Here is a 27,089-nt window from a genome sequence, read left to right as displayed (position 1 = left end):
CTTAATAATTCAACAAAGAATTTCAGTAAAAGTCCCCAAAGTTGTTAAGGCAACGAATAAGAAAACGTTATTGTAAAACTTTGGGGACAAGTGTAATAAACAGCTTATTGTCCCCTATATTTCTGATCAAGAGCATACTTCAATTTAACGGCCATAGTCTATTCTGTTGTATTGATCAAACAGATTTCATAAATAATTCTGTAGCCAATTTTTTGTTGTTTTATCTGTGCCCCGGGCTGTATGAAATTGTGACTCAACCAATGTACTGCCCATTCTCTTCCAGACACTATACTGCTGCATATTTAATATCATTACATAAAAGTAACAGGATGTCTGTTAGTGTGTGTTTCTGTTTGAAGCGAAGGAACTCGCTAACAGCTGCTGCATATTTGATTATTATATGAAGAGTAACAGGATGTTTTTTAATGTGTGTTTCTGTTTGAAGCGAATGATCTCGATAACCGCTTGACCACTATCGCATCTACTTACAGTGAGTCTTCTCTTAGGTATTTTGGAGAGGGTACCTTAACAAAGAAATCTCCCTAAAAATAATTTTATAATATTCATTGTAGGAGTCAATTCTACATTTAATGTTTCATTCTAAATATCTATTTACAAAGTCCTTTTCCCCAGATGCCTGAAATGGACACATATCTTCCTCCCAACTGATATGTTAAAACTGTAATGTTTTTTTTCAAGCGAAGCTTTTCTATAATTATGGAAGGTCCAAAACCTAGCTAATATCGTTTATTTAGACATGTTCGTTGTCAACTTGGCATGGTAATTCATGTAGTAGTTAGGTACGATTTAGAAAGCGTAGCAACTCTATAATCTATAAAATGTCAGTACGTCCATTTAAAACGTGTTCATTTTTAACTCTTTGACAAGTGTTGGTGTTCGTTTTTACTACCGTTTCAGAGCTTCGCTGATATGGATGTTGTCATCCTTGTTCTAAAATAGATGCAAGGAATTCCCAGTAATAATTTATTTCAATCAAAGCAAACATTTAAAATTTGACAAAAAAAATATTTTTATATTAAGTAGGTAAGACATATTTATTTACTTAATTTAATTTTAAAATATTTTTCAATAAAAAAAATAAGGATTAAATAAATGAACAACTAAAAAACAACCCTTTCCCATCAAAACTACATTAGAATTCTAAATTATTCATTTTTACATTTTCTTAGCGTTTTCCCAAATACAATTTATCTTCCTAGCGACGACAAAATTTCTTTTTTATTGTTTTGTATCCCAAATGTGACACAAAAAATGGGATCATGGAAAGAAAACGAAGTAGCGGGTTTCGTCGTATTTTACAGTCGCTCTAACCCTGCGGGGTAATCATTAACATTTAAATGACCTAAAATAACCATTCAAAAGCTACTGTTAAAATACTACGAAACCGCTGCTTCGTTTTCTTTCCATGATCCAAAAATTGTATACACAAAATATAAACGCAATTTGATTAACCCATTGCATACGCATACGGGGCCGTACTGTTGCCCAACCCATTCAAATATAATAAAAGTTTTCACAAATAATAAAGAAACTGCATTTTCATTTAACTTTTACCATTTTCCTCGGGTTCAAAGAATCTGGTAGAAACTGGTTTTATTCCAGGCTGACTTGATGTTTTTTTCTGCGATCGCTTTCCCTGAAAAAATGAAACAAATAAAATTCTTTGAATTTTTAAAAAGTAAAGTTTTTTTGATTTATATACATATAGGTATTTTTTTGCTTTTCGTATTTGTGCCTATCAAGCACTAAAAACCTCCCCCAACTCCCAACTTAATTTTAAAATAAATTAAGAATAAAGGCAATTGTAGTTTTTCCCTTAACCCTGCGGGACTGCACTGTACCCAATATAACCTAACTTAAAATAAAAAAAAATTACCTACCAAAAGTCTACCCACAAATAAAGAGTGAGTTTATAAGCTCGACTAGGCACTATGGGAAAAACTACTTTATTTACAAAAAATCTTTAAATAAATGACATCGCACTTTCTTTACCTATGCTCTCAAAAAGCTCCTTTAAAATAAAAAATTATTGTTTGTTTTTTATTAAGAAGTTAACAATGCTTACCTAAAAGGAATGATCAGAAAGCTTCTTTTTTTGTTTCTTTTATGCAGTTGCTTGTTATTAGTTTGTAATACAAATTAGTGGAATTAATTTTACAGATTTTAATTCCAGTTAGAAGATTATTTTCGGTGACTGTTTGCGGATTTTTTAAGGATCTAATTCAAGACTTGTGTTGGTGAAATGCCTTGGCCTAAATACTGTTAGGCTTTTAGTAAAGACCCAATCATACGGAATTGTTGGTTTCATTTAAGTTTGAAATCTTGTGTTAGAAGAATATTTCACTGTTATTGTTGTAAAGTTTCGCTTTACTGGCGATTGTGAGTATTCTTTTTTCAATCATCCTAAATTAAACAAAAATTACATTCGCATTAACAAAAAAAAAATTAAACACTGATTTTCACCATGGCGCGTCAGCCGAGACCAATCCAAAACTGTAAACCTTTTTGGACGCTCTGAATTTTTTTTTATAAAAAGAGGGATGGCTATATTTGGGTCAGGTTTAGATTTTCAGCTGATTTTAAAATTGTAAAAGGTTGAATTTCTTTAAACTTATAGGTGGCTGACACACCAAAGATTTGTCATACCTAGTAATTTGCCAATTTACCTATTTATTAAAGATTTTTTAACAAGGAGTGGCGGTTGAAATAAATTCTATGGAGCTATCTCTGGTATTTTCTAATAATTATAATGATCTATTTTAATTGCGTATCCCCACTTCCTTGTTGGATTAAAGATAGTATATTCAAAAAGTATTAAAATTCATTAAAATCATGAAAAATCTTACCGAATTAACAATTAAGCCAAGATGCACGTGTGTGTGTGTGTGTGTGTTCATATCCACGCGGTCCAACCTTCGTACATTAATGCCAGGTTCTCTTGGTTGGTGGATTCCCGGATGATAAAGTCAACCTAAGATTAGCATATCCTATTATATGACGTAGTAAATTTTTTTTTATCTGAAGCTTAAGATTTTGGTTATTACTGATCCGATTGAGTTCTACATTTTAGGGAAGCTTCATAAAGTTCCTGGGATGGATTTAGGTTATTTTTTATCATTAAAATTTAAAGGTGGTTTTATGCCATTTTTCTGCCCTAGAAGCTAGGGGCGCAGCAAAAAGTTTATATAATTTTAAAAGAAATTAGTGGCATAGTTTCCATCACACCCTTGTGTATAAGATACTATAACATCCTTGTATGCTTGTAAATCTGTACCTTAAGATCTCGCTAACCGCTGGACCGGTATTGTTTTCCGTTACATTGAAGCTTTGCAGAGGTCAATGAAAATTTTATAACTATTTAGGGAGATTATCCCCCCTTCCTCAAGTGCCTCTACTAAAGGCCTTTAGGGGCGTAGCCGCTGGTGACGTTACAAATGGATTCTATTGCTGATGAATCAGGAAGATAACATTATTAGTTAATGTACGTACAATAAGATATATAAGTTGGAAAGAATTTTAATTTTAGAGTTAGATTTGAAATCTGCATCAAATTTTGTTGTCTTTATTAGGTATTCCAAATTATAGTGTCACAACAAGTTCTTTAAGGCAAAGGTTTGGCGATCAAAAGGTCAATTGTTTCACCGGATTGGAGATGCGATCCCCAATTTTCAAAATTCTTTGAACGTACGAATGAGACTTTTACAGAAATGCTTCGCATCTAGTCCATTTACCTATGTTTACTATAAATTTTACACCATATAAAAGTAGAATCTGAATATTTGATTGACGTGCTATGGCAATTATCGAGCGCAACTCAGGCACGAGATACAATTACTCTAGCTAGCCCTAAGGCACTTTTTATATGCTTTTAAGTATTTATTAGCCTATCTTTATCAATATAATACCATATATGGGTAATGCTAGCCTAATCATGGTAAACTGTATGTGATTGATTATTGTTATATGTTTATTAAAACATTATGTTTATTGTTAAAGTAACCATGTAACCACTTAGTTCTAGTATGTATGCCTACAACCATAGTTTGATTTACATCACAAGTTTAACATACAAACACTCTATTAAACAGACAAGGGCTTAGATCCTTATTAATAGTTGATGTTATAGCTTGCACTTCTTAAAATATCTCAGTTATTTATTGACTCTCTAACCATCAAGTTATTCTGGCTTTAAAGGTAATGACTTAGTTGTTTGGCATGCATTGTAGTTTAAATTTAGGACCCTCAGTACTTAGCATGAATTGAGCTTAGGCCTTATGTTAGAAATCTAACACTTAGCACAATTCAATGCTTAGGACTTGGGGCACTTTTCTGTCCTACACTACTTATGATTATTATCACTTATCCTGTAAATATTTTCATACTTAACTTATTCACTTGTAATGTAAATACACTTTATAAAACCATCTTCCTTCTTGAGTGCTTAATATACTTATATGATACAGATCGAATACCATAACCAACCATTTATTCTTAGTTTAAAGCAATATAATACCTCGCGTGGGTCTTTGTTGAGCTACCACGGGCTCAACCAAATTCGTATTATACTTGTGGGAATAGAGGGATAACCATTCTAAATTGACGAACCGACGATGAGAATGTCTATGTGTATTGCAGTAAAAGTAGGATTTTTAGTAGTACTCATAGAAGAGCGATCTCCATACCATAATATTGGACAAGCGCCCCATTCGCACTACCAGGATGTATATCAATAATTGCTTACCTGTTCGGATACAGTGGACCGTCTGAGGGTGTCGGGTTCGCGTCCCTCCAACTTGAGACGGACTCTCTTCAACACGTTCAAAGCAAACTTATTCCTTTCTTCAACCTAGTAAAATAAAAACAAGGATGACAACATCCAAAAGTAGCAAAGCACATAAAATTCATATAATGAACAATCAGACAAATGGAGTTACAAACTTACAGAGCAAATGTAAAGTTATCATAACAATGAAATAGAGAAAGAATAGAAAAAACTCCAAGAAAATCAAGAAACCCTAAAATATAACGTTAACATCTTTAGTAGCATGCCCGACAGAGAGATGGCGAAACAATATTTAGAATAGATGCGCATATGTCAGAGGAATATACACTAAAAATTTTAGCCGTCTATCTTCATTAGTGGCCGAGAAAATCACATTTACCACTTAGCGTTACAGACTGACGGAGAGGCAAAGTAAATTATAGAGTAGCTTCGCTGCTAATATATATTTTGAGAAGAATCGAACGTATTATTTTATTGATGAAATGCACACTAAAACGTTGTTTCAAAGCAAAACTTTTCTTTAATTAGGGTTGGTCCGTCCGTCCTATCCGCAAAGGATAGCAATTGTCGTTAGTTTAGGTATGTTAGGAATTATCAAAAAGCCTTATTGAAATATTTTGTTATCTTTATTTTATTTACCTTCTTGGCAGCACTTCTTTCTTCAACTTGATCCTCCTTGCTTCCAGTCTCTTCATCTTTCAGCTTACGACTTTTCAACAACTCCTAATAAAATGGATGGTTCTATTAAGGATGACCAAGCTTTTTGTGGGAGGGGGTGAATCTCATTGGAAAGGGGGGTGGGGGGTTGGAGGGAATTCCACTTTGGATGGTAGGGGGGAGGGGGATGGAGATAAAAAGGCACACGAAATTTTTGTTCACTCCGGAGGTAAAATTTACATTAAAAATTGCCCCCTCTAAAATATTGAGGGGAGGGTGTAAAACATTAAGAATTAACAAGATTTATACAAACTACGCCGCAAAGCGGCAAACAAACAATTTTGGGGTTTTAGGAACATCAAAAATAACATGGTAAAATACAGAACAAGGGAATGATAATCAGACAAACAACTCTAAAGGAAAATTTCCCCACAACCCCCTTCCCCTTTTCCTTCCCTTCTTTCACACCTATTCACTTACATGACAAAAACAAACTATATCACCAGATACCCCATAAGGTTTCGTGATTTTGTGTAGAATTGTTGGTTAGAATGGCTACCCCTGGGTAAAATATTTTTTATTGAATCGTCTGTTAACAAACATATCCTACCCAAGAAAGTTTCAGACAATAATCAATTCAAATTCCACTTCAATATTTTAAAATTAAATTAAAATTCCTTGAACTAGATTAAAATATGGACCTACCAGGGAGGGGAAAGATATTGGACTGTAAATTACACTGGTACCAAAGTTTTAAAAACCACTTTATCTTATTCGTTAACTAAATAAAAATCCCTTTGAGATTGTGATTACCGTGATCCAAACTAGTGTTCAAAATTTGTAACCAATTATAGTAATTTACAGAAGGGGTAATTTTATTTACATGCTTTATGTACATCAATTTATCATCCATTGTCTTATCCCTTAAGATCCCTGAGACCAAGCGAGGCAGGAATTAATAGTTTTAAACTAGGACCAAAGTTTTAACTTATCCGAATATGAGAGTAGAATCTTAATAAAGTTCTGTCGCATTTTCATTTTACAATTTTACTTTTTAAGGTAAAAAAAAATAAGGATTGTGTCAATTGAAGCAAGTTTTACCTTACATTTTACCACTTTTCAATATTAGTAGTATCCAGGGAGGGAGGGGACATTGGACTGCAAATTACAGTGGTACCCAAACTTTTATCATCACGTTATTCTATTTGTTGACTTAAAAACTTTAGGTTTTTTTTGGGTCTAGTAGGGGTTATTTAATTTATCATCATTGGGGATGTATATAGGGATGGCAATCCGTCAAGTTTTTGGACCGGATTCGGATTCTTACAAGAATCCGTCCAAAAAATGGCGTATTTCCGCGGATTTCGGATTCTAGCAATATTTTAAAAAGGTTTTTTTTTAAAGTTAAAAAATTTCAGTGCTACATATGTCCTAAAAATTAATGTTCTTGGTGTTTTCTATAATTCACTTCCGAGAATAGAACCAGATTAAAAAAAATATTATATATAATGATGATAATCTTTGCCTTCAAAAAGGGGGAGTTGTAAGAAAAACTCAAGAATGAAGAATCCGAATCCGCTATTAAAAAACGGATTCCAAAATTGACCAAAAATTGGGCGGATTCCGGGTTCCTTCTGAAATTAACTTAATTACAGAGGAGCTGAAACAACCAACCAACAATATAAACTTTTTAAAAATCAATTATAAGTAAAAAAAAATAACAAAATTAATTGCTAGAATTCTTAGAAATCTTTTACTGAAGAACCAAATGGATGCAACACTTTATACGGTACTTTCACACATAGTGCCAGTTGAGCTATGGTAAATACTTAATTTTGAAAAAAAAATAAGAGGGGCAGTTTTTATCTATGCCTGGCCCCTACATAGAATCTAACACTAAGGGGCTACCTATAGTACCCAATATAACCTAACCTACATTTATTTAATAAATAAAAAAAAAATAACTTCCTGTATGTTCAATTTATTCAAGTTCAAGTAAATGTGGTAGGGGGGCGGAAGGGCTTAACAAGGCACTTTGTGTAATAGTCCCCTTTATACAATTTGTATAGAGTTTTATTTTGCAAAAACGGCTGCAGAGTTCCAGAGTTTTATATTGCAAGATTACGATAACTTTTTATGAGCATTAGAAAATGAAATAAAGAGGCATTCATATTATGTAATGTAGTAGGTCCTAGTAAGGTTTATATAGGTCCCCATGGGTTCGGCAAAGAATAGTTATTTCTTACATCGTATTATAAACCACTTTCCGCGGATATAGAATGTATAATTTTAGCCCCGAGGTGCCGAAGGCACGGGCTAAAATAACTGGTTTTAATCTTATGATTGTACATTTTTATATTCGTAGAAAGCTGGATATAATACGATGCTAGACATAGTTTTTTTCGTATGGATGAGAACCGGTTCCCATCCACCGGATTCGAATGAATACGAGAAAAAAACTTAAATAACCCAAGCCCCTTCTTGTTTCAATTTATTTTAAAGCGTTGTTCAACCTCAAAGATAGATAAAGCCAACAGTAGAAGTAAAATATAGGAAAAGGCTAAAGTTGATACTTTAGGTAACCAATTAAGTCTAAAATTATACAGGAATTTTAAGGAATAAGACAATGGAAAATAATTTGATAATAATCCCCAATGATGATAAACAAATTATCCCCAATGTAGACTAAAATTTCTTGCAATTCTAGTTTGGAACCAATCAAAATAAAATCAATATACCAAAAGTTATTGAGCTAATGAATGAAACGACGCTCTTATAAAACTTTGGGTAACAGTCCAAATTCTCCTCCCTTCTTGAAATTACCTGTACTAAACTTTCATCTCTTGCCATCGTTGAGATCTTAACTAGATGTTCGTAGATATACACCGTCTCGATTTTCAACCTAAAATAAGATTTAATATTTTGAAGAATTCGGCTCTTTCAAACAAATGCTGCTTTGTCAGACATCAAACTGACAATAAAAAAAACCCAGAGAAAATGGAGATGGGTGGGGAACACTCTATGTAAAGGACATGTGATGATTTAACCAATGAAGCCTTGACAAGGAAAGAGAAAATGGAGATGGGTGGGGAACACTCTATGTAAAGCACATGATGATTTAACCAATCAAGCCTTGACAAGGAAAGAGAAAACCGCGTAGATAAAAAAAACAACCTAGAGGAGAAAATCTCACCTCTCAACGCTGCATAAAATCGTGCAAAATCAAAAGGAGATTGGAGAACCATTGTGCATGGCCTACGAAGATACTCTTTAAAAAAAAACTGACCTTTCAACTGATTCCGAAGTCCTGCGACTATTATCCAAAGTTAGCTGATCCGACAGCAATGTTTTCACCAGAGTGTTTAGATTTTCTGTATACTCCTTATATCTGAAGTAAAACAAATATCAATTTTATCACAGTTGAAGTCATTGGAACTCTAACTATTTCTTAAGAATTGGCAATGCAAAAATTAATATAAAATTTAAAAAAAAAAACGTCTAAATTTAACCTTACTGTTAAAGGAATCTCCAAGCAAAGATTTATGGGAAGATTTTTAACTGTCAAAATCAAATAATTAAGGCTATCTTTTACAGACAAAAAAGGAACGACTATAAATGTAGAAGTTTCGCTTTCCAAAAAAATGAAGGAAATGTCATACCTCGTAAGATAATCAGAAATGGTTGGGAAATCCAAGTTCTCAATCCTATGGATGGTCCTCAGCAGGACAGCTACGTCGGCCATCAGCTTATGATGCACTGTCAGCAAATCTTTCAGACAACCAGCTGATTCAGCCAGTCTGCGCATTGCCGCACTGCATTCTTTGTTCATTCCAACCACACGCTCTTGCACATTTCTAAATTAGAATAGTGGATCAATAAAATCAGCTGATGATGCCAGTCTGCGCATTGCCGCGCTGCACATTTCTAAATTAAATAGTTGATTAATAAAATCAGCTGATGCTTCTAGTCTGTTGCATTTTTTGTCTATTTCAACTTTCCAAATTGAAATAATTGATTAATATAATCTGTTGATTCTGCCAGTCTGCGCATTGGCAAACAGCATTCTATGTTCTGTCCAACCATGCGCTCGTGCACAATTCTGAATAAAATCAATCAATAATACTAACATATTTAATTTGTTTGAACATTACAACTTTATTCCAGCTTGTGTTAAAATATATTTTTTTTTGTTTGAATAATAATTAATCAAATCATCTAATTTTAAATTTGTGCAATGCTACAATAAATTCTTTCAGAAAAAAACATTCAATCAATAACAAAAATAAATGTGTTATTTGAAGCAAAAATACCATTACATATCTTTAAATCTTGTTTAAAAAGTCCAATTTTTCTTAATGCACTATTTAAGTTTCTATACTATAAAAAAATTGAAATATGGTAAATATATGGTAAAATTTCATCAAAATCTTATTCCCTTTCAATGTTACAAATATTAGCATAAAATCTCAATAGTGAAGAACTGCAATACTGTAGAGTTTCTTTACATTCAGTTCAACATATTTATTGTAGATGGAAACAAGATTTCTTACAAATGTATAAAAAGAAGCGGGAAGAGAGATATGAAACATGAAGTTTTTACTATTTTGCCTACAATTTTACTGTCAATTGAATATCATCATAAATAATTTACAACTTAATGTTACACAAAAATATAAAACTTTTGATAATCATTTTCTCTCAATAATTATCATGATTTTGACCTGATAAAATTAAATTTGCTTAGATTATAGGTAGTTATTAGAATAACACAATATCAAAAGTTTAAAGATTTGAAGAGATATTTCCAATTAACTTAATTTCTTTTTATGATATTTATCTATAAATAAGCTTATATCTAGTGTTTAGTACATTTTCAACGTTACCATTCATTCGACCAAATATTTATTTTATTTATTATTTTTTCTGCAGAGAAAGAAATGGAAACTAGAAAAGATTGAACATAAATTCCATTAATTAGTAGGAAAGCTACTCTATAATTCGAAAATAATCCGTCCGTTAGTATGTCCGTCCGTCTGTTAGAGACAAAAAGAGGGAATCCTGATTTTCTCGGCTCCTATAAAACATAGAAAGCTTTCAGGGATTAATTATGTTAACATTTTCCATATTTTCCCCAAGTTTGAACAAGATTCGTCAATTGGTTGGGGTGCTAGATCGATTCCTACATTTTAAGTTTTCCTGATTTTCTTAACTCTTATTCAGGATAGACGGCTGAAATTGTCAGGGATTAAATACTTTTATTAAGTTTTATCGAGATTTACTTTTAGGTTGGGGTGCTAGCTCGATTCCTAGATTTTAAATTTTTCATGATTTTCTTTATCCTATTCGAGATAGAGGGCTGATAATTTTAGGGCTAAAATAAGTTCACAATTTACATATCAATACAAAGTTTCATTAAGATTTACTTATTGGTTGAGGTGTTAGATCGATTCCTAGATTTTCACGTTATATATCTTGCTAGGTTTCACGATTTTTTAATTTAATGTTTTTTCTTATGAAACTGCTCTATAGTTCATTTTTTCGGATATCCACCCATAATTTTTGAGCTTCGCTACTTATAGAATGACAAACGAAATAGGAAAAAAGCTACTGTGAAAATACGACGAAACCCTCAACCTCGTTTTCTTTCATGATCCAAATTCTTTATTTATTTTAATGTAAACGTAAGCATTTTTCTCCAATACGTCTTTATTTGATAGACATACAAATCACAAACACTTGTAAAATTACAAATATAGAAATATTAAATTTTTAAAAGAATTTTATTATAAAAAATTAAGTCTGCTAGGTAATTAAGTTAAAAAAATCTACTAAAAAAATGTAAGAACTGAGCTAATCTGTCACTTGCAAAATAAATTGAGTGGAAACATTTATAAATTGTTGGATAAATCTTGCAAAATAAATAGAGAAAATATAAAAAGAAAAATTGAATGAAATAATATTATACTCTAAAAGATAGGATACTATAATATTCATATATCATTTGGTTCTAAATTAAACTGATGCCCATTGTTTTTAACAACTTTATTGTTATTCGTTGGCTTAAAAATTCAGTACTTTTAAAACTGCAATGGTTAATTAAAAACTAGTAGTGTAGAAACTTTTCATTACATAATATAGACAAGCGTTCTCGGGGCCCACAAAAACGGTATTAATTTTATTATATCAATCGTGGAAACTTGTCTATAAAACAAAACGATACATGATTTTTTAGTAAGGCTTAGAACCTAATCCAACGGATATTCATAAAGTTTTAAAGCTATACTGGAAAATGATCTTACCTAATGTTCTGAGCGATGATTTCCACAGTCTGCCTGATCCAGAACTTGTCAATGATCTCCTTGGGCGGGTTGAGGTCCAGCATGCATATTTCCTCTGCCTCCAGCAGGACGGGGGTATCCTCCCGGTCTCGCACATTATCTGCACAGAAAATTGGTAAAATCTTAGAACAAGCATTAGTAAAAGTATAGAAATGATGTGATTTATAATATCTGTAAATGTTATGTAATATTTTTATCATAACTAAACAGATTTGAAAATAAATCTTATTCTTATTCTTTAAAAAAAAACAATATTATTTAGCCAAGAATCCCTAAATATAAGTAGGGGAATGTCCATGTAGCTTAATATCCCACTAACCGCTAGCCTGACATGGTTCTCCTGTACAATGGAGCTTTTATTGATTCAGTGAGGATTTATAATTATTTTATGGAAGGGTATCTCCCTCCACTATTCTTAGAATATTCGTCACTTGAAAAATATACCTCCCAAAAAAAAGTGTATGGTCGAATTATAGCATCAACAAGTACCCCTGGGAGAGGTCTCTAGAGAATTGTACTTTAATAGTTTTGATATTATGAATTGTTTCTCATTACCTGCACTTTCCCTCGCCAGAGACAGAATCTTGAAAAACTCATGGTCACTGGCCTAAACAAATAAGAATATAATAAATAGATACTCTTCTATGGTTGTCGCAGGGATGATAAGACATTGGATACTAAATTATGCTGGTATCCAATGTTTATATACCTTCAATCTCATTCGCTTTCTCGAAACTTTTGGGTACTTTTTACGGTTTTTGAAATCTTGAATAGTTGGTTCAAACTAGCAGTATTCCAACTTTTCATCTGATATTTTTCATATGCAGAAGGGATGATTTTGTTTTTATCATCAAGCATGTATATCAATTTATCGCCGCCCTTTGTCCTATCTCTTAAAATCCCGGGTTCCAAGAAATAAATATTGAGAGTAGAATATTTATCTATAGCATCGTATTAAAGACAGCTTTCCGTGGATATAAAATTAAAAAAATCACAAGATTAAAGCCATTTTTGTTAGCCCCTATTAGTTGAAGGCCCTGGCTAACACAACTGGTATTAATCTTATGATGTATAAAAAATACTTGTGGGAAATTGTCTGAAATACAATGCTAAACATGATTTTTCAGAATTGCTGAGAACCGGTTCTAATCCAGCGGATATTAGTCAGTTTCCTGGCTATCTGGAGTATTGGTTGACAAGAGCTCGTAATGAAGTATAACAGAAGGGAGAGGACATTGGAGAAGAAAATGATTACCTGGCTGTCTGGAGTATTGGTGGACAAGAGCTCGTAATGAAGTACAGCATCGCAAATACCGCGCACACTTTTTACCAATAATCCTAATTTTATTATTAAATATCACATATGATGTTTATTTTTCAGTGCATGTTCTATTTTAAGGCTTTTAAAGGTCATAGGACTAGTTGAAACTAAAGTTATTCCATGATTATTTTATAAACGTACGTAAATGAAAATTTCAAAATTAGATTTTAAAGAGATTTTTGAAAATTGTAAATATAAGCATAAATTTTTTACAAGCACAAATTTTTAAAGCAATAACTAAATTTGATATTCTATTGTAAAACAAACGAAAATTAAGATAAAAAAGGAAGATTAAAAAAATGATTTTTATGAACTCTTTTAGTTTGTGTTAAATACGTCTAGAGATTTATAAATAGTGTGCAAATCTTAGAATTTGACATTGCAAATTAATTTTTTGCAAAATCTAATTTTCAGTTTTATTCGTCAGCATAATTTTTTTTCAGTAGTAAAGCTATTCTTCAAGTCTTTGTGACGGAAAGTCATGATTTATGTAATTTGCAGGGAGAGAGGGGACATTGGACTGTAAATTACACTGGTACCCAAAAGATTATAACCAAGTTATCTCATTCATTGGCTGAGAAATTTTGGGTACTTCTATTGAATTTTGATTGGATGGTTGTAAACTAGTAGTGTTCAAACTTTTTAACCAATAATTATAATTTTAAAAGGGGTAATATTGATTTATCGTACATTGGTTTACCCCTTAAGATCCCTGGTAATTTGAATATAGTTAATTGGGCAAATGATATCCTACAAAAATAACTTTAATAATAAATCTTATATCTCATAACAGTAAATAGCATAGAAAAATATTCTGAAATAATCTTCCCCTAAGTCTGAAAAGCTAGGGATGAAGTCTACAATATGTTGGAAATAAAATATTGATTTACATATATAATTTTCTAGCCATATTACACACATTAAATAAAATTGTGTATTTAAACATATTTTATATTTTTAGTTTGAAATTTATATCCCCTGCATTGAACATAAATAAATGCATATTCTACAGGGAGAAATCATTTTAAATAAAGTATTTTTTTTGTCTGTAGCAAAGGATCTCGGTAACCTGTGAACATATAAGGGTCTCCTTTACAGTGAAGCTATCTATAGGTCAAGAGAAGGTTCTAAACTATTTTGGGGGAGGGTACCTCCAACCACCAAAGATTAATCGCCTCAAGAAGAAAAGCCCCAAGATTATTTTAAAACGTTTTCTTTTTAAAGAGGGGCGGGTCTACTCTTCCCCCCTCAAATGCACAAAGAGGCCTCTAGGTGTGAAGCCGCTAGTTTAATTTAAAACAAGACAGAAAAATAGGCTAAAACCATCCCGGAACCTCTTTGAAGCTTCCATTATAATTGGATCTCAATTGGTTGAGTGTTTACTGTTTAGCCCTTTCAATCGTCATAACTAAACAAAATCGAATAACATAAAATAAAAATAAATCACTGTCTCATGTAACGCTTACTATTTTTAAAACTTTTTGACATTCTAGTATTTTTTTAATTGATACTTAGCTAGCCTACTTTGGGTATTTCTTTTATTTCTAAAGAAAAATTGTTTATTTACTTATTCTTTGCTTTTGTACAATAAATGCAAAACACTTTAAGCATTAAAGTCAATTCCAACCTTCATAAAAGTTTTTGCGGCTTTTTAGCTACGCATATTTAAATACTTGAATGTAATTACAGAATATTGAAACAAGGATGATAAGTAGCAAAGCACAAAATGTTAATTGGATAAACGGACAATGTGAGTTATAGAGTTGTCCTTTTCAGTGAAGCGTCGGATAGTCCTGGGTTTATTTTAGGCTAGATTATGTTTAATTCATTACAGAACCCCTAAATGCTTGGGGCGTAGCCGCAAGTATAAATCTATATGTTAGAAAGGTTGAATCTAGTAAATGATAGTAATCAGAGAAAAGACAGAAACAATTGTAACAATTTCTCTTTGTTGTCAACATGTTAAATTCTGTTTACTACTTTCTTATTTCTAAAGGTGAAGCTTTTCTATGATTAGGGTCGGTCCGTACGTCCATCTGTCCGTCCGTACGTAACGGATAGCTTTTTTCGTTCATTTAGGCAAGTTAGAATTGTCCTATCGAATTTGCAAAATGATTCCTGCAGTAGTTAGGTACGATTTAGAAAGCGTAGCAACTCTATAGTTATAACCAAAATGTCCGTACGTCCATTTTGTACATATTGAATTTTAACTTTTTTAACAACAACGGGTCTCCACTGTACCAGATTAGTTCTCCTTTACAGTGAAGCTTCTTATAGGTCCGGGGAAGATTTAAATAGGAAGATAATAGGAAAAAATACTTTTATTTAAAACTATGAATTTCGCGGTTCAAACTTTGGTCTAATGAAGATTTACATCTGATATTTCAATGGGTCGTAAGATAGGTGGGCAAAATACTATCCTCATTTTTTTTCTTTTTACCTTTCGATAAAAAGTGAATTCATTAACTAGAAACTTAAATAATTCAACATACATGCAATTTGTTTATTCTGTTTACATATTCAACCGTAAATTGAGTTTCAAACACATTCTTATTCTAAATCAAAATTATTAAGGGAAATTCTTTAAATAAACAAGCTGAACAAAGCCTGAACGTGGACAAATATTAATCTTTATTGCTTAAAAGGACATTCTTCATTTGCAAAACTTATTAGGTAGTAAATAACATTGCATGGTTTTTTTTTTTCATTTTATTTGACATTCTTAATGGTGATTCTTATGATCATAAAGTTCGCTAATATGCGTAGCATCTTCATGAACACGACTTAAATGTATGTGTGTGTAAATATTACTTTAGAATTTTATGCAACTTTAGGACATCTAAACATGAGATTTATATTCAGACTACCAATACATATTTTTTTTTGAGAGAGCTTCAGTAACTAGAAGGGATCAAAAGGGATAAGACAATGGTCAATAAATTGATGTAAATCCTCAATGATTGTATTGAAAATTATCCCTTCTGTAGTTTACAATTGCTGGTTGAAACGTTTGGACACTCAACTTAGTGAAACAATCAAAATTCAATAAAAGTCCCCAAAGTTGTTAAGCCAACAAATAAAGAAAGGTATTATAAAACTTTGGGGACAAGTGTAACAAACATCCCAATGTCCCATTCCTCCCCGGTAACTATCGTGTTGCTATTATATTCCTGTCTTGGGTGGCTTAAAATTGTTGGGTGAGAATTGTTGTAAGAGTACAAAAGAAAGAACACAAAATAATTTGCTTAAGATTGATCTACCCTCTTATATCTCTACCTTTATTTAATGTTGCTAAACTGTCTTAAAAGAAGTGGTGTAGTGTCCCTTTCCCCTGCGGAAATGATGGATAATTTAACAATTTGTAGGAACATTATACCCGGCCAAATTTGTCTCAATATAAACCTCATACAAAGCATGGCAAAAATATTCTCTTTTGTTTATATTACATTCAAGCAAAAGATCTTCCACTTCCGAGCTGGCAATTAATCAACAAAAGAAACTTCTGGAATTAGGATAAGAAGGAATATTATGAGCCTGTATGGAGCTTTCACATAATATACCTTTTCAAGCACAGAATTCCCCCCCACTCCTCATATTTTGAATTAAATTGAAAAAAGGTAAAGTAAGGTAACTTTTCATTTGGTTAGGTATATTAAGTTACATTGAGTACCGGGTAGCCCCACAGGGTTAGCTTCATGCTGGGGTGAGGCGGAGGGAAAAACTCCCTTTACCTCCAAATTTAACTATTTCAAAGGTGCGAAAAGGGGGGGGGGGCAGTGCTCGCGGGCGCTTTGAGGGAAAGCACCGATAAATACAAATCTTTTTCATAATACTTCTCACTTCTGAAATTTAGAACTAAACTAATTTAATGGTAAGATTGAATTTTCTTTAGTTGACCTATCCATGTTTATAAACAAAGTACATTTTACTAATCCACAGTAATGATATCTAATAAAGTTGTGATTAAAACCAGGGAGGAAGTGGACATTGGAATGGTCCCAACATTTCTCATTTGTGGGGTTAAATCCTTGGTTGAGTACATCAATTTGTTGTCCTTGCTTAATTTCGCAACATAAAATTCAGTTAAAGAATAATATTTCTTCCATTGTCATTTCCATGGTAAAAAGTGCAAAATCTAGATTTTGGCAAAATATTTGTGCCAATGATTGTGTGGATGATGCCAAATTACACTTTGATTTTTACAAGCTCTTGTCACATTTATACCATTTTATCAGGGATGTTAAGGGATAAGATAATGATTATAAACAAAATTATCCCGTCTTCAAATAAAATCATTGGTTGAAAAGTTTGAAATTAACATATAAAAATTCAAAACAAGTATTCAAAGTTTTGGAACCAGCAAAAGAGATAACTTGGTTATAAAACTTTGGGTTCTAGTGTAATTTACAGTCTAATGTTCCCTACCTCCCTGCATTTTATACAAGTTTGGGTTGCTTCAGTTTCATTTTAATCTTTTGTAAAACTTTATGTTTTATTTTGGATTAGTTGGGATTCTGTTAAATATCAATTTGTAAATTCGGAACTTTCCCTCAAAGTGCCTGGCAAACAATCTCTTATATTTGAGATTATAATGTGATATAAAAAAATTCCTGTGACTCTGATGTTCTCAATATGGGCGGAGTTCTGAGCGGAGAATGTGTCGGCCACCTCCTGGAGCTGCGGGTTGGCTCCCACAGCCCATTTCAACCTCTGGTCCACACTTGCCTGTGGAAACAGTCATACATTTTTAAATCGAATTGTATAATGTACAAGTGTGAGCAAATTTCAAGGGTAAGGGGATTCAAGTTTTTCTTAAGTAACTTACATCTGAAGGTTCTGAATGCTTCCAAGGGCACTCTAGAGTTTACCCTCCTCTTTTAAATTTAGTATTAAAAAGAAAAATTGTTGTAGTAGAAGGTAATTTTATGGCGGCATTTTCTTTAGGGAGGGTGCTACTACCATCCATTAAAATACACAAGACAGACAGACATCCTCTTACGTTTTTAGAAGGATATCAACTAAAGCAAAACTCTTAAATTTTTTTTGAAGATTCGACAATATTTTTATAACTCCTAATAACCCCCTCCCCCCCTCCTTTTCGTTTTTAAACAGACAATGAATGTATGATTTCCTTGAGTTCTGTGTAGCTGGTTATTAAGCCCTGCAGGTCTTCAAGCAAATTCTGAGCTCTAAAATATTTTTTTTTACAAAAAAAACAATACCTAACAAATATGGTATAAAATATATAATGACATCAAAAAAACTTTCACAAACAAGACAGTGGAAAAAAATTAGTGATTTTAAGTGTAAGCAGGTTTTTAAAAAAAATTTTTAATCGATTTTTTTCATGCTTAATTTAGGCTACGCTTACTAAATATGCTTTATTATTACAGAAATCTCTGTCGATTGCTTAAAAACTATCAACAATTTGAACATACAGTGTTTTCTTTTGAATAAATTCTTTTACCTTGTTGAGCAAGATGATAGAATGGGTAAGAACTTTGTCCTGTTGGGCTCAGCCAGCTTAGGATTAAATCCAAGATACTCAGTGTAGAACCATTGCAGTGAGGCCTATGTGGGGTTGCCATCTTAACTTGTATTATTTGATTATAAATACATTGATAATAAATGTGTTCCCTTAATTGGAAAAGGAAATTATTTCATGAAAGTTATAAACAAAATTTGGAAAGCTACAGGGCAAAAATAATAATTTTAAGAAATTTAATTTTCCAAGAGCAGATCTTTTGTCATAAAATCTATTAAAAATACGACACATACTTTTACTCAAATATAAAGGTTTGGCAACCCTGCCTGTAATAGACTGAACAGCTTATGACAGCTGCCAACTGTTTCTAAACTGGTTTCGTACTGCTGAATTGAACACCATCTGGTGGCAAAAGTGACTATTAGAATTTTGGCAGACTATCTTAAGAAACAGATGGAGCAAAAAAATACAGAAACGTTAACATACATGTGTTATATAGATTTTAACAAGAATGACAGCAGTGAAAAGTCGCGTAGCACAAAGAAAACATTAATGGACAAATGGAAAAAGTAATTTATAGAGCAGATGTTCATTTTTTAAAGAAAAAAAAGTATAAAAGAAATCACAAAACCTTTGTGGAAAAATAAAAAATTATGTCTTTTAAAGCAAGACTAACAGACAAACGGACTAATTAAATCATATACTGGTAAAGAAAAATTCAATAGTCTATCTTTGATAACAGACTAAAATATCATTTTTCCTCCATAGCGTTACGGACGGACGGAAAAAGTAAATTATAGAATAGCTTCGCTACTAAAAAGTCAATATTCACTTTCCTATTGACAGCAATCATGAACTTATTGACCAGCGCATTGGACTTGGCCACCCTGGCAGGATTGAGTGCGCCGCTGGTCAGCTTTTCAGTGTACACAGCCTCGGTCACTTTAGCCAGGTCAATACTGCTGGATTTTCCAGCTGTTAAACGGTTAATAATACCTGTAGTAATAGTAATAGATTATAACTAAAACTTACTAGCGGCTGCAACCCAAGCATCTAGCGACTCTGTATTTAAAGCAGGGGGCTACAAATAGCTTAAAACCAAGAGTAAATTCTACAAAAATAGCATAACACAAGCTTCCCTACAATATGGAGAACTCAATCGGATCAGCAGTTATTATAATACAAGTTTTTGAGGCAACGAATGAAATACCGTCAAATGGCCCCTTCCTCCCTGCTACTTTTGAGCATAGTATACCTGGCGATAAGTCTTGTGCAAACTGGGCTACAGCACAACTGAGATAATGGGGGCCAACTCCAACCAAAAATCCGCGAATATATTCGCCAATAAATCCGCGAACAATGCCTGATTTTTACATGTAAATTATAGTGGAAGAAAATATTATGTTATGCCTTGTTGGGCCCTTTCCCTATAGGTATAATATAATATTTTATTAAGGAAGTGAGGGGGGGGGGGGGTTAGTTTTTTGTGTGTTTTTATTACTTTAGGTTAAGTATTATGGGTAGTTCTGCAGGGTTTGGGCATCGCAGGTATAGGTCCCGGATGGTTTAGCCCTCCCCCTCTCCCACCACACAGGGGATAAGCATAGAAAAAACCAACCCGCTCTAATTTTCAACTTATTTGAAAAATAAGTGCAGGGGATGGGGTTTCAGTGAACGTTTGACTATTTGTCTTGGCTCTATATGATGTTGTCATGGCTGTTTCCACTATAATTTATTTGTCTGTGCCTAGAAAATGGTCACTGCCAGGGAACATGGCTGCTGTATCCTGCAGGTTGAACACCGTCGCAAAAGCTTGGCAAGCCTTTTACAGATAGTTTGTCATGAAAACATTCGATTTACAGCTTTAAAATAAAGCAAAGATAAATTGATTTACATTCTTAATAATTAATTTACAGATAAATTGTCATGAAAACTTTGCCATTAAAATTCGATTTACATCTATGGATCTTGAGTGATGACCCAATGCATGGACGAAAAATTTATGTAAATCCCCAACGATTTATAGAATGGTTGAAAATTTTTAAGCCAACGAATGAAAGAGCCTGTTGATAAAACTTATGGTACAATAATATTTTACAACCCAATGTCCGCCCTCTCCACGCTTAACATTTTTATTATAATAAACTAGGTAAATTATTCAAATTTTAAGCATTTTTGTTATAATTTAGGGCATAATTTCTTATCTTTAGCGGTTTTTCATGACTACCTTAAAGAACTGTTCCATGAACTCCAGCTTGAGGACAAACTGGTTGAGGGCAATACAGGTGCTGACACCTGGCGTAGGATTCAGCGCAGCTGTTAGCATCTCACCAGAAGTCTAATAAAACATCATTGTAATAACATTTTGGATAATTTTTGAAAAAAACTATTTAATTAAATAATCATCATTACAACAGGGATTTGAAGGATTAGAGTAAAACACTAAAAACTTGTGCAACTTACCTTTCTATTGGGTCATTGAAAATCAACTAATGATGTCGCTTATATTAACACAGCCAAGTAGCAGAAAATAATTTAGAAGCAGATGAAAGAGGTCTTTGAAGAAGGAAGGGAGGAAGTTGTCTGTATATACATCTATACTATAGATCTGTTTTGAAAGGGATAAAACAATGAACGATAAATTGATATACAATATCTCCAATGATGATAAACTAGATTACCCCTTATTTTAATAAAAAATATTATTTGAAATGTTTGGACACTCAACATTTAATGAACATGCAAATCAAGAATTAATAAAAGTACACAACGTTTTTGAGGTAGTTAACCTTACTATTTCTTCACAAATGAGAGGGTTTAGTAAAACAACCCTTAACATAAAAAATGAAAAGTTTACCTTAACAGAGTTGATATCTTTAAACTCTTGCAATGTTGGCGTGTTGATGGCATCCTCTCTTAACTTGATGAAGGCGCTGTCAACCTTGTCCAGAAGAGTGCTTACAGCACACACCAGCATTTGTCCTGTAACATTTAAGATTTGATATTGAATATACTCGAGTATTGTCAATTTAGGTTGCTAACATGGAACTAATTTATTGGTCAGTTTGTTTATCCAGTAGTAGGGGAGGTATGGGGTAAAGGGGTTGGATGAGGGGCATCGTTATTTTAGCCTACTGCGAGTTTCACTTTATTAGAGAACATGAAAATCTGGTGTAAGATCCAAGTAATTATAAATCCATTCATATAAGCTCCTGGTCCTCAACCACAAAAAAATGTAAATTAATACCTGTTGACATGTTATCAGCCGCGGCCGCTTCTGAGATGACCTTGGTCCAGATCCGTTTCATCTCGTGTACTGTCTGTACGATGGCGGAGTTGGTCGAGCTCATACCCAACATTACATTGCGTGTGTGTAGCCTACAAGAGAAGAAATCAAAATTAAAGGATAAATTTTCAGGGATCTTGTTGTTGTTGTTGTAGCCCTGATTCTCTGAAGTTGGATGCACACGGAGACTGGAAGTGAGAATCCTTTGGCCAATCTTAGATTGGTGAGCTTCGCGCACAGCTGATTGTATTTTATGTTACATTACAAGCTGACCCGCAATTCTCGTGGAAGCTACTTCCTACATATCTCCCTTCTTACAACCTTAAGGTATCTTAGGGAAGGTTGCGTGATCATACAAATTGCGACTGCATTTGTCGACCAAGTGCAAAGTCTTCGTGGGGACTTGAAATCGCTTTTTCCCAACCACAGCATAGGGCGCTAACCACTATGGGACACCCCTTCAGGGATCTTAGGTGATAAGACAATGGACGATAGATTATTGTCACAATTATGACAAATTACCTACCCCTTTTGTTAATTGAAATTATTAGTGAAAATTATTGTACACTAATGGTTAGTATTACTACCAAATAAGATTTGTTAAATCGTGTTTATAAAACTAGTAACATTAAAATTTACAGTGCAATGTGGGAAGGTTAGTTATCTTTATAACCTAACCTATTTGAAGTATACCCCCCCCCCCATACCTCATATTTATTTTATTATAAAATAAGGGTTATCGAACATACTTTGAGATAAACAGCCGGAATTTAATTTTACCCTAATTTTTGTTGTCATTAATTTCCTCAACTAGAGTTATCACCTGAGTTCATGTTTAATTTCCTCCAGGCTTAATCCACCAGTTGATACAATTCCAAAGATACTGTTTGTCATCTAGAAAAAAAGATTAATTAGGTATTATGAAAACTGATACGTTTTAAATTAAAAAAGATACCTAACTTTAACCATAAAATGCAAAATTTCAATACTTGGAGACCATATTTTAGAGACCCTTAGGGCCTGAAAACTGACGAAAAAGCATTGAAAAGAAATATAATTTATGAAAATATGAACTATATATTCCTGTTTGAAAAAAATGATGCTTAGAATTGCTAATCAGTTGGACTAAAACAAAACAATTGACATTTTACTTTTAACTTTCCTTTCCAGAAAGCATTTCTTATCCAATAATGTACATAATTAAATCAAATGGTGTGCCTAACTTTAATGTTCAAAGGGGGGAGGCGGATGTGCCACTTTCTGAAACCAAAAGTAAAACGTGCATGATCTCAGCCCATAAAAGAGTTAGGTATAACTCTAAAATTCGGCACAACAGTTGCTTTTGTGGAGAACAATACGGAACTGTGAAGAAACGAAGGCGGAACCGCCGATCCCACCAAAAACCGTCGTTTCCCGCCGAATTTTTTTGCCTTTTTTTCGCCATATTAGACAGTTCTAAATCATCTGAGATAAACTTTTTTCTCATAAAATTTCCCTTACATGACACTAGTAATATTTAAAACATGTCAATATCAAAAAAAAAATCAAGTGTCAAGTGAAAATATAAGCGAAATCCAAAGTTTATCTCAGATGATTGAAAATTTTCTATTATGGCGGAAAAGGCAAAAAAAAATTCGGCGGGAAACGGCGGTTTTCGGCGGGATCGGTTCCGCCGCCGTTTCTTCACAGTTCCATATTGCTCACCACAAAAGCAACTGCTGTGCAAAATTTTAGAGCTGCAACTCTTTTATCATTTATGGGCTGAGATCATGCACGTTTTATTTTTGGTTTCAAAAAGTAGCACATCCGCCTCCCCCGTTTCTCAGAACATACAACTTTACTTTAATATTATTCTCACCTCTAACAAAGAAGAGTCTCCTTGTACATGTTTCTTTACTCCTTCAGGGAATATTATGCTTATAACACCAGACTCTAAGTCTCTTAAACCACTAAATTGTAATGAATTATATTATTTCAAATTATATTAATTAAACAAAGCTTATTTTACCATGTAGTTTTTAAAATATAATACAGCTTATTGGACAGGTATTATCCTTTGCATCATTTGTCATTTGAAGATAAGTTTTGTACAACCCAAACATTTTATAAGTCTAAAAACTTATTTAGTTCAACAAATAATAGATAGGACATAAAAAACTCAGGGACCAGTATAATTTACAGTCCAATGTCCCGCCCTCTCTAGTAAAAAGAAAAAAATGCTGACCTGATAAGCTGGAACATAGAATCCACAACTTTACAGTACACAGAAGGAACTCCAAGGTTCAAGAGCTCCATGGAGTTAAGTATAGTACTAGCAGTACACGCCTGGAACAGTACAGTATCTAGTTTACACTCTATACGGGGCCCTAGAAAGGATAAATAAATAGTATTTTGAATTTAGAAGTGTACTAGCAGTACACGCCTGGTACAGTACAGTATCCAGATTACACTATATGCGGGGCCCTAGAAAGGATATACATTTTATGGAATTATGAGTTTAGAATTGTACTAGCTAGTAGCAGTACACGCCTGGTACAGTACAGTATCCAGTTTACATTATATGCGGGGTAGACTGGCCCAAAAAAACATGAATTTTTTAATCTTTACCATATCAATTTGCGGTTACCTTGAAGTTGTTACCGGCTCAAATGTAGACCTTTTAGTGAAAACTAGACCTCTCTACAATGAAAATTGATCTCGAAATTTCAATCTTAAGCTTTTTATCAAAAACTTCATATTTTCATGATTTTAACAAGAAATAATTAAAGAACTGCCAACCTAAAATAATGTAACTAGAGTTCAAATATGAAGCAATCATAAAAAGTAGACAGAACCGCCATTCCTGCCGAATAATTCCGAAAAACATCTAAAAACATTGTTTTATTTAAATTGATAATTTGTGTAAGAAATTGAACTAAAACAGTAGCTATTAGTCTAATGAGAAGAGAAATGATGAAAAACTCTAAAAAATATACATTTTAAAGGCATAAAATAGGAAAAAGTGTTTTTAATAAATTTCATGGCACAACAGACATTGTCGCCAATAAAGAGACAATTTACTTAAATAAAAAATTAAATGAAGGTAAAAAAACATGTAATATACGTATTCTCATATTCAACTTTTAAAAAAAGCATACTAATAAAAAAATTAATATTGCAAAAAATAATTTGATTGTTTTTTATTAAACCAGGAATAAAGAGTAAGGCTTATCTTTAATTATTTTTCTTCAATGATTTTGCATTATGAATTAGCTTTCCCAAATTATTGTAATTGTACATAAATAAATTTTTATACTTTCTTTCTTCATATGTTTATTCCTGGTGATTTTAATATTTTATTTCAATGTTTGTAAACAAACAAGACAGAAAATTTGATGTTTTGCTTTATATCTGGTGTAAGGCTTTCATAATTTGGGGAGAAGAAGGTGAAAATAAATATGCATTTGACGAGATAGCGATAGATTTTTTCTAAAAATCAATTATAGGGCTAAAATCTACAAACAATACATAACCTATTTTTACATAACGCACATTGAAAAGCGATTTAGACCTTCATTTGGGCCACACTAATGCGGGGCCCTGAAAGGATATATATAGTATTATGAGTTTAGAATTATACTAGCAGAACAAGCCTGGTACAGTACAGTATCCAGTTTACACTATATGCAGGCCCTAGAAAGTATATATGTATATTTTATAGTATTATGAGTTTAGAATTGTACTAGCATTTATACAATATAGTTAACACTCCTTACAGAGACCAGTAGAATGTATAGGTAGTATTAGAAGTTTAGAATTGTACTAACAGTATACTCCTGATACAGTACAGTATATAGTTTACACTCTATACAGGGCCCTAGAAAGAACATATAGTATTTGGAGTTTAGAATTGTACTAGCAGTACACGCCTAGTACAGAATCATGTTTACTTTTTACACTTTACATGGTGCCCAAAAAGGAATAATAGAACGTTAAAGTAACATATTAGTTCTAACAGCAGTTAGTACAGAAAGGCTTCAAGAAAATATAAATATATAAATTGGACATTTAAGCCACCAAAAGAATTTCTTACTCAACTTAAAACAAAATACTAACTTTTCTTTATTTTCTTTAAATATATAGAATTTATCAAATATCTACCTTGTCTTTCCTCCTTCAATCCTTTATCAATATCCATCCATGTATTGACAGTATTGACTAGCTGATTCAGGAAGAAAGTGATAAGTGTATCTGCCTGTATACCAGAATCAGGGTGGTTCAGCTGTGTCAACATCACATCTCTTGACCTAAATAAATACACAATTTGAATTATTTGATTAGGTTTGTTATGGCAAAAACAACACAAAAATGTTTTTTACCCACTTTTTTGAACTTATAGTGGAGGATTGACTTCTCCCACCCCCCCCCCCCTTTCTTACATTGAGTGCCTCTAGTGGTATGGCCGCTTGTAAGTCATTATAATTCAGTTCAGTTCAGGCGCGTCTCTCTTTTGGACTGTGGAGTCCAGAGAATACGGCCACCCTGCTCCTCCATGAATTCCTTTTATTGGCAAGTGCTTCAGCTTCTCCCCATGTTAATTCCAAATTAAAGAGGTCCTTTTCAGTGCTCCGACGCCAGGTCATTTTTGGTTGTCCCCGTTTACGTTTACCAGTGGTGGGGTTCCATTTTAAGCACTTTTTTGGAAACCTATTTTGTTCCATTCTAAGCACATGTCCTAGCCACCTTAGTCTTTTAAATTTCACTTCTGCTTCAATACTATTGCACTTGGTCTTAGCATACAGCTCAATGTTTGATATTTTGTTTGGCCAGAATATTTTGCAAATTCTTCTTAGGCAGCTATTGTGAAATGCATTAAGTTGATTTGATTCAGTTTTCACAGTTCTCCAGCATTCAGCTCCATAAAGAAGAACTGATTTCACATTACTGTTGTAAAGTCTGATTTTTGTTTTCAGAGCAAGTTTCTTTGAATTCCAAACGTTGTGTAGACTGTTGAAAGCAACCCTAGCCTTATCAATCCTGGTTTTAACATCAGCTTTTGAGCCATTTTCACTGCTGATAACACTCCCCAAATAGGTGAATTTGTTGCTTTGTTTCAATTGTTCACCATTTATTGTTAAAGTTTGATCAGGGTTTGTAGGTATATTCATAATTTCAGTCTTCTTGACATTAACAAAGAGCCCGACTTGTCCTGCGTATTT

At 32.9% G+C, this 27,089-nt stretch overlaps 1 protein-coding gene across 1 annotated transcript in view; it reads right to left on the bottom strand.

Annotated features, from left to right (window-relative positions):
- Positions 1 to 970: 970 nt before the first annotated feature.
- Positions 971 to 27,089, bottom strand: part of nonC (serine/threonine-protein kinase Smg1) — a 77,696-nt gene continuing 51,577 nt past the window's right edge. The window contains exons 65-89 of the mRNA XM_080169155.1: positions 26,032 to 26,177; positions 24,116 to 24,257; positions 23,750 to 23,840; positions 22,715 to 22,785; positions 21,853 to 21,983; positions 21,463 to 21,587; positions 20,833 to 20,943; positions 20,352 to 20,427; positions 19,861 to 19,968; positions 19,444 to 19,601; positions 18,932 to 19,009; positions 18,588 to 18,691; positions 18,254 to 18,309; positions 17,733 to 17,847; positions 13,055 to 13,139; positions 12,355 to 12,406; positions 11,761 to 11,899; positions 9,121 to 9,315; positions 8,748 to 8,849; positions 8,285 to 8,363; positions 5,444 to 5,527; positions 4,763 to 4,867; positions 2,868 to 2,992; positions 2,087 to 2,424; positions 971 to 1,657 (exon numbers count right to left, since the gene is read on the bottom strand). Of these exons, the coding sequence (XP_080025281.1) occupies positions 2,915 to 2,992; positions 4,763 to 4,867; positions 5,444 to 5,527; positions 8,285 to 8,363; positions 8,748 to 8,849; positions 9,121 to 9,315; positions 11,761 to 11,899; positions 12,355 to 12,406; positions 13,055 to 13,139; positions 17,733 to 17,847; positions 18,254 to 18,309; positions 18,588 to 18,691; positions 18,932 to 19,009; positions 19,444 to 19,601; positions 19,861 to 19,968; positions 20,352 to 20,427; positions 20,833 to 20,943; positions 21,463 to 21,587; positions 21,853 to 21,983; positions 22,715 to 22,785; positions 23,750 to 23,840; positions 24,116 to 24,257; positions 26,032 to 26,177 (2,431 nt within the window). The 3' untranslated portion in view covers positions 971 to 1,657; positions 2,087 to 2,424; positions 2,868 to 2,914. The remainder of the gene's footprint in view (positions 1,658 to 2,086; positions 2,425 to 2,867; positions 2,993 to 4,762; positions 4,868 to 5,443; positions 5,528 to 8,284; positions 8,364 to 8,747; positions 8,850 to 9,120; positions 9,316 to 11,760; positions 11,900 to 12,354; positions 12,407 to 13,054; positions 13,140 to 17,732; positions 17,848 to 18,253; positions 18,310 to 18,587; positions 18,692 to 18,931; positions 19,010 to 19,443; positions 19,602 to 19,860; positions 19,969 to 20,351; positions 20,428 to 20,832; positions 20,944 to 21,462; positions 21,588 to 21,852; positions 21,984 to 22,714; positions 22,786 to 23,749; positions 23,841 to 24,115; positions 24,258 to 26,031; positions 26,178 to 27,089) is intronic.

The sequence above is a fragment of the Acartia tonsa genome, chromosome 8 (genome assembly GCF_053477335.1).
Source record: "Acartia tonsa isolate MP-2025a chromosome 8, ASM5347733v1, whole genome shotgun sequence".
Classification (NCBI taxonomy): Eukaryota; Metazoa; Arthropoda; class Copepoda; order Calanoida; family Acartiidae; genus Acartia; species Acartia tonsa.
This window is presented reverse-complemented; position numbering and strand designations above follow the sequence as displayed.